Below are 14005 nucleotides of genomic sequence, written 5' to 3'. Positions count from 1 at the left end.
TTTCCCTGTTCATGCCCTATCGGCCCCCCTGGCTAAACTTTGCTAGATCCGCCCCTGCACAGTTATGTCAGCTACGTAGAAAAAGATCCTCGAGTAGAAAGTAATATTAAATAAATTCTAACAACAGCTTATCAAGCTTAAACGTGCTGCTGTTGTTCAGCCGCTGGTTTCCTCTTTCTGGTGCAAAGTGGGGCAAAAACAAACAAGACAGACGGACTCGCGACAGAAAAGCCGATCAGCTGATCATTAAGCAGTTTCATGATTGAAGTAGCAGCCGGAGAGCGAGAGGCAGTCGCTTGTTAAGCTTAACGCAGGAATGCTTTACAAACATTCAGAGATGGACTTACACACTTGCTTTACTTCTCTCGGGGATAACTTTGTCGGAGATGAAACGCCAGGTTGCTAGCGAAGCTCCACATGCTATCCAGACCACCACAGGTCCCGCATGCCACAGCCGCTCTATCACGTGATGCATACTGCTCCGACGTGCTAACGTTCTGAGGTGAGTTACAGCGTGTTGCAAGTTTTGTGAGGTGCTTTCGTGATATTTAATGGATCGGATTACATTTTTTATTTTTCTCCGATATCCGATCCAGTAATTTAGGTCAGTATCGGACCGATACATAATATCGGATCAGTCCATCTCTAGTTAAGATTATATAATATGAGAGTGTATTTAGAACTCAGATACATCTGGAAGAATCAGCTGCATCAGTCAGACAGTTGCAGAATATGATCAATTGGAACTGAAAACATTTAACTATATGGATCACAATACACATGACTTGGAATATGAAATAGATCCAGACAACTTTTTCTCATCTAACAATAACAATTGCTGCTACTATACAAATAAAGACTACAATCAGAGGATTAAAACTGAGAATAAATTATCAATTATCCACTTTAACTGTAGAAGTCTCTATGCTAATTTTAGTCATATCAAAGAATATCTTAACCAGTTTTCACATCCATTTAGTGTCATTGCCTTATCAGAAACTTGGATCAATATGGAAAAAGGAACAGACTTTGAACTGGAGGGTTATGAATTCACATTTATAACTAGGCGAAACAAAGGAGGAGGAGGAGTGGCCTTGTATGTGGACAAATCCTTGAAATTTAATGTGGTGGAAAAGATGACGATGGTGATTGATAATGTACTAGAAAGCTCTTACTGGAACAGTGGCGCGGCTGCCCCTCTGTTGGTCTTCCATGGTTTCTTGTGTTCTGGGGGCCTCTGGATGTCTGGAGTTTTGATCTCCTCCATACCTGCCTCACACCCTGGAGGACGGGGCTGTGGCCCCCCCACACTCCCTAGCAGATCATTACATGGAGAAACCTTTGGAATACAAGCGCGCTGATCCACACAGGTATGCACACGGGTGTTCACTGCTCGTAGACCCAAATTACACCTTTCTTGGCTGCTACTTCGAAGCACATCTGTCCTGCGTGCTGCACAACAACATTGAATATTTAGTATTTACTGCTGTTTACACTTAGCTAGATTAATGCGATGGTGTTGTGTTTAGTATGTTGCTTTGTTTCTTTTTTTTTTTGTCTTTTTTTGCTTGTTTTCTATTCTTCTCTCAACAGGTGATCCAGGAGATTTTTTTCTCCCCCCCTTTCTCACTGTCCCTCTCCCCTTCTGTTTTTCCTTTCCTTCCTCTTTCTTTCTCCCTTTCCTATCTCTCACTCATGTCTGTCCCATCTGTAACATCTGAAAATAAAATATAATAAATAATAAAAACAAAGATCGACCAAATGGACCAATACGGCAATGCCACGATGATCCATTTGGCAAAGTAAATCCATTGGGTATCCTTGTTGGTCTTCAGACAACAATTCTGATGGCTAAAGAACCAAATGGGACAGGCGGAAGAAAAAAAAAAAAAAAGATAATGTACTAGAATGTATTACAGTTGAAATTTGTAAAGAAAAAAGTAAAAATGTGCTCATTAGCTGTATATACAGAGCTCCAGGTAGTAGTATTGAGACATTTAAAGACTGGATAGAAGAAACATTTATTGAAATAGCTCGCAAAAAAGTTTTCATTTGTGGAGAATTCAAAATTGATTTGCTAAACCCAAATAAACATAAAACCACTGAGGAATTTATAAACACAATGCACTGTATGAACCTATTCCCTAAAATTACTAGACCTACCAGGATTACATCACATTGTGCAACTCTCATAGACAACATTTTTACAAATGACATTGAAAATAAGACCGTAAGTGGACTCCTGATTAACGACATAAGTGACCATCTTCCAATTTTTACAATCTATGATAGGAATTACAAGATCAATAAAATGGACAGTAAAAAAGAGTACAGACGAGTAAGAACAGAAGAAAGAATGAATGCATTTAAAAAAGATTTATTGAAGGAAAACTGGGGTGAAGTATATCAGGAACAGGACGTTAATAGTGCTTATAATAAATTCCTTAGAATATTTACATTACTGTACAATACCAACTGTCCAATAAAGCAATATAGTAGGAAACAGAAATATATGGACTGTCCATGGATAACAAAAAGTCTGCAAAATGCATGTATAAAGAAAAATGCTCTATACAGAGAGTTCTTAAGAACGAGAACTAAAGATGCTGAAATCAGATACAAAAGATATAAAAATAGGTTAACTAATATACTTAGATTTAGTAAAAAGGAATACTATAAGAAGCAATTAGATATAAATAGAAATAATAATAAAAGATTATGGGAAATCCTGAACAGTGTTATAAAATGTGGGACTGGACAAAAGAACTATCCCAAGTATTTCATTTGTAATGACCATGAAGAATACAATATGGATGTTGTGGCAAATAGTCTCAATGAATTCTTTGTAACTGCTGGACCAAATTTAGCAAGAACAATCACTCATCCTGGGAAAGCACAGGAAAAACCCGATACACTGATTGACAGAAATCCATATTCTATGTTTCTCACAGCCGTTGATGAAAATGAAGTTCTTGAAATTGTCAAAAAATGTAAAAATCACAAATCTTTGGATTGTAATGATATTGATATGATAGTGGTTAAAAGAGTCATTGAGGCTATTATAAAACCATTTACATACATCTGTAATTTATCATTTCAAACTGGTCGATTTCCAGACAGAATGAAAATAGCAAAAGTTATACCTCTATACAAATCTGGAAACAAACACCATTTCACAAACTACAGGCCTGTCTCTTTACTACCTCAATTCTCAAAAGTTCTTGAAAAACTGTTTAAAAACAGACTGGAAAAATTTATAGATAAACATAAACTACTCACTGAGAGTCAGTACGGATTCAGATCAAGCAGATCAACATCATCGGCACTATTAGATTCAATAGAATACATCACAAATTCCATAGACAAAAAGCAATATGTGGCTGGGTTATTCATAGACTTGACAAAGGCATTTGACACTATAGATCATGATATATTAATAAGAAAACTGGAACGTTATGGTGTCAGAGGGGTAGTTTTAGATTGGGTCCGGAGTTATTTAAGTGACAGAAAGCAGTTTGTGAAAATAAATGGTGGTTGCTCCTTATGTATGGACATTGCTTGTGGTGTACCCCAAGGGTCAGTTTTGGGTCCAAAATTCTTCAACTTGTACATTAACGACATCTGTAAAGTGTCCAAAGTATTAAAAATGGTTCTCTTTGCTGACGATACAAACATTTTTTGCTCTGGTGATGATCTGCAGAATTTATTGGAGGATATGACTAATGAAATAAGTAAAGTGAAGTTCTGGCTTGATAAAAACAAATTATCATTAAATTTGAATAAATCTAAACTGATGTTATTTGGAAATAGTAGTTTAAATACAAATGCAAAGATTCAAATAAATGGTGTTGATATTGAAAGAGTCAGTGAAAATAAATTTCTGGGGGTAATAATAGATGAAAAACTTAACTGGAGAGCTCACGTAAGATATATTCATTCCAAAGTATCACGAAGCATTGCAGTACTAAACAAGGCAAAACAGGTATTCGACAGAACATCACTTCATATTCTCTACTGTTCACTGGTTTCACCATACTTAAGCTATTGTGCAGAGGTCTGGGGCAATAACTATAAAACCACATTACATTCACTTTTTACTCTTCAAAAAAAAGCAATTCGAATCATCCACAATGCAGGTTATAGGGAACATACAAACTCACTATTTTTGCAGTCTGAAATATTGAAAATTGACGATATAGTGAAATTCCAAACAGCACAAATTCTATTCAAAGCAAAAAATAAAGAACTGCCAGGTAATATTCAGAGTATGTTTTTTTTGAAAGAAGGAAGTTATAATTTAAGGGTTTTTTGTAACTTCAAAACAATGAAGGTACGTACTACAAGAAAAGGCTTTTGTGTTTCTGTTCATGGAGTGAAACTATGGAACAAACTGAATATGGAATTAAAGCAATGTCCAAACATAAAACTGTTCAAAAAGAGTTATAAAAATATGATCTTCTCGATCTATAAAGAAAAGGAAAATATTTAAATTAAGTGAATGTCTCTATTTAAAAACAAACAAACAAAAAATTCATGATGTGATATTATAGTATATAGTATATCAGAAATCTGTTCACTATTTTTATTACAAATTATATCAGTAAGGAAGCTGACTAAATATTCACTGATAATTTATGGCAAAGGGGTGGGATTAAATAAGTGTATACTTCTTCCCACTCCCTTTCAACATGTAAATTAATCAGAATGGTTTTTTGTATGTAATTTGTATAGTATTTTTTTCTCTCTTATTTCTTTTCTAAATGTACTTGTATATTGTTCACATGTTGAAATAAATTACCAATCAATCAATCAATCAATCAATCAATCAATCAATCAATCAAATCATTTTAAAAACTAGTAAGGGCCAGCACAGTGAGAAAGTAGCACTATTGCCAGGTCTTGGGTTCAAATCCACCATCTCCTTGGGACCTTTATGTATTGCATATTCTCCCCATCTGAGTGGCTTTTCTCTTGGTTCTCCAGCTTACTCCCACAGCCCAAAGGCATGCAGTTTGTGGGGCTAGGTTAATTGAAGCCTCTAAATTGGTCGTAGTAAGGAATGGTTGTCTGTCTCTCTGTGTTAGTCCTGCGACCAGGAAGTATCCCACCTTTTGCTCTACGGCATCTAGGATTGGCTCAGGCATTCAACAATAAGTTGATCAGTATCTATCAAAAGTGGTCAGAGAAAGGAACAGTGGTGAACCAGTTCAGGGTCATGGGGCTCACTGATGCACATTGGAAATGTAAGCTGCCCCATGTGGTCTGATCCAACAGAAGAGTTATTGTAGCTCAAATCACTTAAAATTTATTGTCAGGTCTGATAGAAATGTGTAAAAATACACAGTGCATCATAGTTTGTTGGCTGCATAACCACAGACCCATGCCGGCCCGTCCACCGCCAACAATGGGCATGCGAGCAACAGAACTTCGAGCAGGGAGCAACAAAAACACATAATCTTGTCTGATCAGCCACATTTTCTCTTCCCCGTGTGTGCCACCTACCTAATCATTGCTGCAAAGCATCTACATGCTTTCATGGAAATGGCGTTCCCTGACAGCTGTGGCTTCCTTCAGCAAGATAACGCACCCTGGCATAAAGCAAATGCAAAAATGGTCCAGGATTGGTTTGAGAACAAAATTGAGGACTGAGGTGTTGACCTCCAAATTCTCCAGATTTCAATCCAAATGAGGATCTGTGGGATGTGCTAGGCAAAATAAGTTAAATTCATGAAGCCCTCACCTCACAACTTACAGGACGTAAGGATCTCTTGCAAACATCTTGGTGCCAGACATCACATCATACCTTAAGGACTGTTTCGTCAAGTCAAATCAAAATTAGGCATACTACATGTATGCCTACTGGAGTCAAAGACACCAAACTAGAAAACAAGTTTTTATCATTACTGTAATGACAATTCCTGTGACAATTGTGGATTTTCCTATATTCATTTAGGTTCAGCTCAATTCAATTTATATAACGCCAAATCTCAACAACAGTTGCCTCAAGTCACTTTCTGAAGTAAGGCTAAAAACCCTAAAATAATATAAAAATATTTCAAGATATTAATTTAATTTTCAGACAAAAAGTCTCAAAGATCAGACAGAAACTGGGTAAACTCCGGGTCTAAACGATAATAAACTACAAAACTTGTGTGTGTACCTGTTAGGGCGCTGAAGGATAAAGGAAGATATTCAAGAAAATTATAGCAAAGTCTTGATTAGCTACCATGAAAGATTGTTGCTACTCTAGCAAACTCGTGTTTTCAGGATTCTGACAGTTATGAATGAGGGATGTTGATGAATTTAAACCAACATATTTTTTAAAAAAAATTTAATTCACCTACAGCAAACATATTCATCCTCACATTGAAATCTGCTGCAGGTTTCAGTGTGATTAAGTTAAAAGCAAAGCTTTACATCAAAAGAAATATGACTGAACTGAATTTAATATCACTTTGCACAGAAAAGCACAGTCAACATAAACATAATGGCACAATGCTTTGGAGACTATTGATAAGCATGGTAGATGGAAGATGAAGATACAAGTTATTTAAACAAGATGAAAACGGTAAGCTCTCACTCTGTGCATCTAATACATGTATTTCAAAAACATCGCGCAATTCATTCATTCATTCATTTTCACAGCATCTAATGTTTATGGTGTTTACAGTTTCACAGCAAGATTGGTCCAAATTTATAAATTAGAAGCAGACCATGACTGCATTCTCATACAATCAACACAAAACTACAACGCCACTGGAGCAACACTCACCACGACAGTATCAATTCCAGATTAATTTCTGTGTGTGTTTGATTTGTTCTCCTTTACTCAAACTGTGGCATGAAGCACTTTTTCTTTCCCAAAACTGCAGATATGCAAAATGTAAACATTTAATAATAATAATAATAATAAAAACACAAACAAACTCCAGATCTCTAAATATAATTATCTATGGAGCTGATTGGGGCTGGTAAGGTTTTTGAGTTTATGTGGTGGAGCACATATGGCTATTCAGTTCACAGTGACCGAGCAACAACACAAAGAAACATTTAGGCAATTAATGGCATTAGAGCCAATTTCTTTTACTGCTCACTCACAATTATCATGTGGCTCAACTGGAATTCAGCAGAGAATATCAGAACTGACAGGTCTGCCACCATCTAGACCTATTCATGCCTGTCACATTGTTCACTGTGAACCTGTTTCATTTGTGAACTAAATGGGTGCCCTATGTGGTGCTCTGTGGTGAATGCCAATTGGGCACATGATGATGTATTTGTTTTGTTTTTTTGTAAATTCTGAGATTTCAGAGGTTCAGCCAGAGCCGATTTTATACTTTCAGCCAATTATCAGTGCAGTTTGGTAGTCATTTATAACTTGTATTTTTCATTTAGTCACCTTTGTTCTATGTCTTTGGTTTGCAGGGCTGACAGAATGTGATATAAACAAAATTTAACAGGATGGAGTTAAATAAGTTCTCATAGTTCCATGACTGCTCCTCCCAGCAACACAACATTTGTCTTTCACCATCATCTGATTCTTGATTCTATTGTTCCATCAGTTTTAATGTGACAACGCAAATTAAACCAACTAAATCAAATGTAGTCTTAACAGGAACTTGGGTATTGACTGACAGAACTTAACTACTTGTAAAGTAGTAAAGCTTTAAGACGCTGAGGATAACAGACCAGCATGTGAACACAGTGGGGAACTGAAACAGCTTCAAATGTTTCTTTTTGAAACCTGTGGAAACCAAAGCACAGATAAAAGGAGAGTAAAGTGAGATTTATAAGGTGGACACAACATGATTTCCCAACTCATAAAATTAAAATACGGCCACATTTGACTTCACAAGGCTTGATCCAAGAAATTCAGTGGTAACTCAGTCTTTAAAGCTCAACATATGATTGGAAAGTTCTATGAATATGTAAGTTCACTTTCAGATTTGAGCCACTGGTGGCAACCTTTAGATACATACATGACAAACTGTCCTCAGTCAGAAGCAACATCTTCTTTTGACTGCTTCTTCATTCATAGGGGGTTTGCACAACAGACAGCTCCACATATTTGATTTCACAAATTTATACACTGGATGCAACCCTAACAAGATTTGATCCTTCACCAGGTCTTTAAGCAGGGAAAATGTATAAATCACTACATGATGGAGAACTGCCCTTAAGAAAACTTCCCAAATTGTTCTTAGGGCTTTCATAGACTTAGAGAATATACTGAATCAGAAAAGGCAGAAACACTGTGGGTGCTCAGCTGCTTGTCCACAGGTGAATGAATGTGACATCCATGAGAAAGCATTATTATAAGTGATTATTGAATAATCCCATAAACCTGGCTACTTCTTTAAGCTTTCAGCCACAGTTCTGTCAGGAACTTCTCAGTTAAAATAGGATTGTTATTCCATTTGGAGTCATTTTCAATTTCTGGCCTTATTCGTGGATGACCTCCTGCCTTTCCCACAACAAAAACCTTAAAAGGTTTTCAGCACAAACAGATCAGGCATCAGTGCCAACACGCAAGCACTGATTATTTCACATAAGAATAAGATGAAAAAAAGGAGTTGGAGATGGGTTGCAACGAGCAGCAAGGCCCAAGCAGCTTAAATAGAATAACCTGTGTGAGATTTATCTATATTTATATTCCAGAAGTGCTAACTGAGCTCTCCACTGTTTGTAAAAGGCAATATTAACTAGCTACGCTTCATCTGATCATAAAACTATTTTTATTTTATGATTTCACTTCAATTTCAGTTTCCCCTGCATTCTTTCGTTGTTGTTTTTTTCTGAGAATAGGCATTTATTAGCTGTCCATTTTGAACACTAAATGAGGTACTTTACAATGTATAAAAACATGTATGATATGATTATAGTAGACGACATGACAAATATTCAAACTGCCCAGCCCTACTACACAGGAAGACACGGTTGAACTGGGAATGCAACTCTTATTTGAGGAATCTGTCATCAGAGGGAGACGCAGCTCTTTTGGCTATGTTCTCAGCTAAAGAAACAGGCAGACATACGGTTACCTCTCACTTTTGTTTTCCGTGAGTATACCCATGTACCTCTTCACATCTTCCATGACTGAAAAGATACATCACAGTATTTCCAAGGTTACAGTCTGCTAAGATGAGGTAAGGGCAAACTTGCTTCTGCAAGGACAGGCACATAGTAAGTTGAAAGCCTCAAATTGAGCAGAGAAGAGGGCTTGAAAGTGTCACTCAGGTGCTGGAAGTCCACATGTGCATCTGTTTTGCAAACTGCAGCACAAAGACAATGTCAGGCCTCTGGTCCGGGTCTGGGTTGATGCACATGCTGACCAGGTCACGCAGCTGCAAAAAGCATGAGGCTGTTATTTCAGCTTTTAAAAAACAAAAAAACAAAACAAAACAAACTACGCTGTGCATAAATTGGTGTAAGCAAAAGGACACATGCTTCAGGGCTATTTTACAGAACAAAAATCACCACATTCAGAGAAGGAGCTAAAGTAAGTAGTAGTAAAGTAGGACTTGAGAGTTCACTTTACCCACAGGCCATGTTCTCAGAATTGTTCAGTCATGCTAAACATAATTTTATAGGCACAGTCGAGATGCAGCAGCGCACGCTATTCTCCACGCTCATCATCTTGTGACGCCCTAGACTGCTTTCAGTGTCGATTATACATACTCTCCCTGTGCCTGCCTCTCACAGTCCAAAGTTATGCACCTTAGGTTAACTGGTATACTAAATTAACCAAAGTTATGAGGTTGTGTTTAAAGTTTAAAAAATATTACACTGTATGAATGTATTAAATGTGGCTTGTAGCTAAAGCACTTTCTGTGGTCAGTAAGACCACAGACACAGAAAGAAATGCAAGGGCAAATATAGTACTTTCTTTATATTGCAAAATACCACACATTATGCTGTCTAAACCTTTTAACTTACAATGACTGGAATGAGCCACTGTTTCAACAGCATTGCGCTTGTGTGTTATCAGGGAAGGTCAAATCTATGATTATCTGTCCAAGTTTACCAATATCAGTGCGAGTGGAGAAGGTAGGCTCCCTCTCCATATATTCACTTATCTTGTGTGAACAACTAACATGTTGAAACAAACTGTATTAGCTTTCATGGAATAGCTTTTCAAGCGCTCAATATAAGGACCTATGTATTCTTCATATGGCCCCTGCGAGGCTCTGTACACCTTTTTTGCCAAACAGAAAAATAAAACTAGCAACATAATAAACCAAAAAGTTAATGAAACTCAAATTCAAATCAAAACCAAACGTGGCTTTGTATTACTTTACCTTATCAGAGTAATGGTCCGTGGGGAGAGGGGGGTAATCACACTGCTCTATCTTCTGACAGAGGGACAGAAGGTTCATCTTGTCCCCATAAAATGGACTCTGCAGTGCAGCCATCTGGAGCAAAGAGGGATAAGGGATAAGGAAAGAAGAAAAATGAATTAGCTTGGTTGGCACTACCTACAAGTGAAATATTATTCCTGACCAGAGTTCAAGTAACATTGTGGTGTTCAGAGAGGTCTCTATTCTCGTGCCAGGGTGCTCGGCGGAAGTGTAAATAAAAGAAAATGTTTAAGCTTATTTATAAGATCCCACCTCTGGGTTTAAAGTTGAAACGTTTTTTTTTTTTTATTTACATTTCCGCCGAGCACCCTGGCACTAATCAGCCAACAGGCACCACAAGCTTGGTTTTCTTTTTTCCAGGGTAAGAAAGTCATTTTCTGTTGAATCATTCACTATAAACACAATGAAAAAGTCAAAGTGTCTTTGGACCTACCTCATACAGAAGACAGCCCAGGGACCAGATATCTGACTTAAAATTGTAGCCATTCTCATGGATTCTCTCGGGTGACATGTAGTAAGGTGTTCCCACTGACACACAGAAAACAACAGACTTGTCATTTTGTGCATAAATGAAAAAGATGAAAACACTATTTATGCAGTAGTTTAAGTGTTAAACCTTATAGTAGGAAAACACATACGACAGTGAATTGTTTATTTTTTTATTACCACACCCCCAAGATATCTTTGTTTAGATTTTTGTTTTACACAGTTTCCATTTTCGTCACTAAAATATTTAATTCTGTGTTCTATATGATCTGCATGCCTGAATCAAGAGCTGATCTGACAGAAAATTTATGCACAACATAGAAATTGTGCATAAACGTGTGTTGTGTGTGTGCGTCACCTAAAGAATGTGCTACAGTGGTCTTGGAACTGAAGAAGCGTCCTAGTCCAAGGTCTCCCAGTTTTACCTCCCCGGTGGCTGTTATAAACACGTTGGCTGGCTTGATATCTGGTTTAAACACATGCACACATTGACATTCATTGCAAATACACTGCAATTCTGTTCTAAACCCAAGAATATAGTGACATTATATACACTCTACACACAGTAGTTGATTTCCTGCAACTATGAGAGGTGTGCTTACGGCTAATTCAATTTTGAGAAAGAACCATGCCGTTTCCTGTTTACAGACAAGTTACAGCTCCAACATTTACCGCGTCCAGTGAAAACTGCTGTAATTACGTCACAAACCAATTCAACTTTGCTTGGTTTTGGGGGGATATTAGAAATGTTTGGTCTTTGCTGTTATTTTTCTATTTAACAATACTTTCCATTAAAATAGAAAAACAAAATCACAATTTCTTTGAAAATCAGATTTAAAAAGATTTAGGTTGTATTGCCTGGTTTTAGGGCCATCCACATTACACCAAGGCTAGTGCTCCCTCTGAGGCCAACTTCACGACAGCAGGGCTTGAGCTACTGTCTGAGGTCATCTACATTTCACCAGAGCCTGTGTTGCTGGCTGATGTGATCCACATTAAACCAGGGCCTGTGGTGCTGGCCAATACCATCGACATTTCACCAAGGCCACTGTTGTTTGCTGAGGCCATCCACATTACACCAGGGCCTGTGCTACTGGCTGATGCCATCCCCATTACACCATGGCCAGTGGTGTTGGCCAATACCATCCACATTTCACCAGGGCCAGTGAAGTTGGATGAGGCCATTCACATTACACCAGGGCCTGTGGTGCTCGCCAATACCATCCACATTACACCAGGGCCAGTGGTGTTGGCTAAGGATATTCACATTACACCAGGGCCTGTGGTGCTGGCTAATACCATCCATATTTCACCAGGGCCAGTGTTGTTTGCTGAGGCCATCCACATTACACCAGGGACAGTGCTTCCTGTGAGGCCATCTTCACCACAACAGGGACTGTGCTGTTGGCTAAAACCATCCACATTACATCGGGGCTATTGGTCCTTGCCGATGTCATCCACATTTCACCAGGGCCTGTACTGTTGGATGAGGCCATCCACATTACACCAGGTACAGTTCTTCGTGTGTGGCAATCATCACCAAACCAGGGCCTGTGGTGCTGGATGAGGCCATCCACATTTCACCAGGGATTGTGTTTCTGCGTGATGACATCCACAAAACACAGGGGCCTGTGATACTGGCTGATGCCATCCACATTACACCACTACCAGTGCTTCCTGTGAGGCCATCATCACTACAGTAGGGCCTGTGGTGCTGGATTATACCATCCACATTTGTCCAGGGCCTGTGTTGTTGGCTGAGGCCATCCATATTACTCCACTGCCAGTGCTTCCTTTGATTCATTCATCACCACACCAGGGCCTGTGGTGTTGGCCAATACCATCCACATTTCACCAGGGCCACTGTTGTTGGCTGAGGCCATACACTTTACACCAGGGACAGTGCTTCCTGTGAGGCCATCTTCACCACACAAGGGCCTGTACTGTTGGATGAGGCCATCCACATTACACCAGGTCCTGTGGTGCTGACCAATACCATCCATATTTCTTCAGGGACAGTGTTGTTAGATGAGGCCATCCACATTGCAACAGGGCCTGTGATAGTGGCTGAGGACATTTACACTTCACCAGGGCCTGTGGTCATGGTTGAGGCAAACCACATTTCATCAGGGCCTGTGTTGGTGGCTGATCCCATCCACATTTCACCAGGACCACTGTTGTTGGCATAGGCCATACACTTTACATCACAGACAGTGCTTCCTATGAGGCCATCTTCAACACAACAAGGCCTGTACTGTTGGCTGAGGCCATCCACATTACTCCACTGACTTTGGTGCTGGCCAATATCCATCCACATTTCACCAGGGCAAATGTTGTTGGCTTCTACCATCCACATAACACCAGGGACGGTGCTTCCTGTGAGGCCATCTTCACCCAACCAGGGCCTCTGCTGCTTGTTGATGCATCCACATTTCACCAGGGCAAATGTTGTTGGCTTCTACCATCCACATAACACCAGGGACGGTGCTTCCTGTGAGGCCATCTTCACCCGACCAGGGCCTCTGCTGCTTGTTGATGCCATCCACATTACACCAGGGCCTCTGCTACTGGCTGATGCCATCCACAATACACCAGGGCCTGTGCTACTGGCTGATGCCATCCACATTACACCATGGCCAATGGTGTTGGCTGAGGACATTCACATTACACCTGGGCCTGTGGTGATGAACGATATCATGAACATTTCACAAGATCAAGTGGTGTTGGGTATAGCCATTCACATTACACTGGGTGTGTGGTGCTGACCAATACCATCCATATTTCACCAGGGCCTATGGTGCTGGATGGGACCATCCACATTTCACCAGAGCCTGTGTTGCTGGCTGATGTGATCCACATTACACAAGGGCCTGTGCTACTCGTTGATGCCATCCACATTAAACCAGGGCCTGTGGTGCTGGCCAATACCATCGACATTTCACCAAGGCCACTGTTGTTTGCTGAGGCCATCCACATTACACCAGGGCCTGTGCTACTGGCTGATGCCATCCCCATTACACCAGGGCCAGTGGTGTTGGCTGAGGACATTCACATTACGCCAGGGCCTGTGGTGTTGGCCAATACCATCAACATTTCACCAGGGCCAGTGTTGTTTGATGAGGCCATTCACATTACACCAGGGCCTGTGGTGCTGGCCAATA

The 14005-nt window shown here is 39.5% G+C and overlaps 1 protein-coding gene across 1 annotated transcript; it reads right to left on the bottom strand.

Moving 5' to 3' along the window:
* Positions 1-6314: 6314 nt before the first annotated feature.
* Positions 6315-11377, bottom strand: LOC113027259 (serine/threonine-protein kinase Nek6-like; the record flags this gene model as incomplete). Its single annotated transcript, XM_026176880.1, has 4 exons — positions 6315-9344; positions 10299-10412; positions 10792-10886; positions 11203-11377. Coding segments are annotated over 4 exons (495 nt in total), but the record flags the coding sequence as incomplete, so codon positions are not given.
* Positions 11378-14005: the final 2628 nt, after the last annotated feature.

This window comes from Astatotilapia calliptera, chromosome 7 (genome assembly GCF_900246225.1).
Source record: "Astatotilapia calliptera chromosome 7, fAstCal1.2, whole genome shotgun sequence".
In the NCBI taxonomy this organism is placed as follows: domain Eukaryota; kingdom Metazoa; phylum Chordata; class Actinopteri; order Cichliformes; family Cichlidae; genus Astatotilapia; species Astatotilapia calliptera.
The sequence above is the reverse complement of the archived record's forward strand: the minus strand, read 5'-3'. Positions and strand labels throughout refer to the sequence as shown.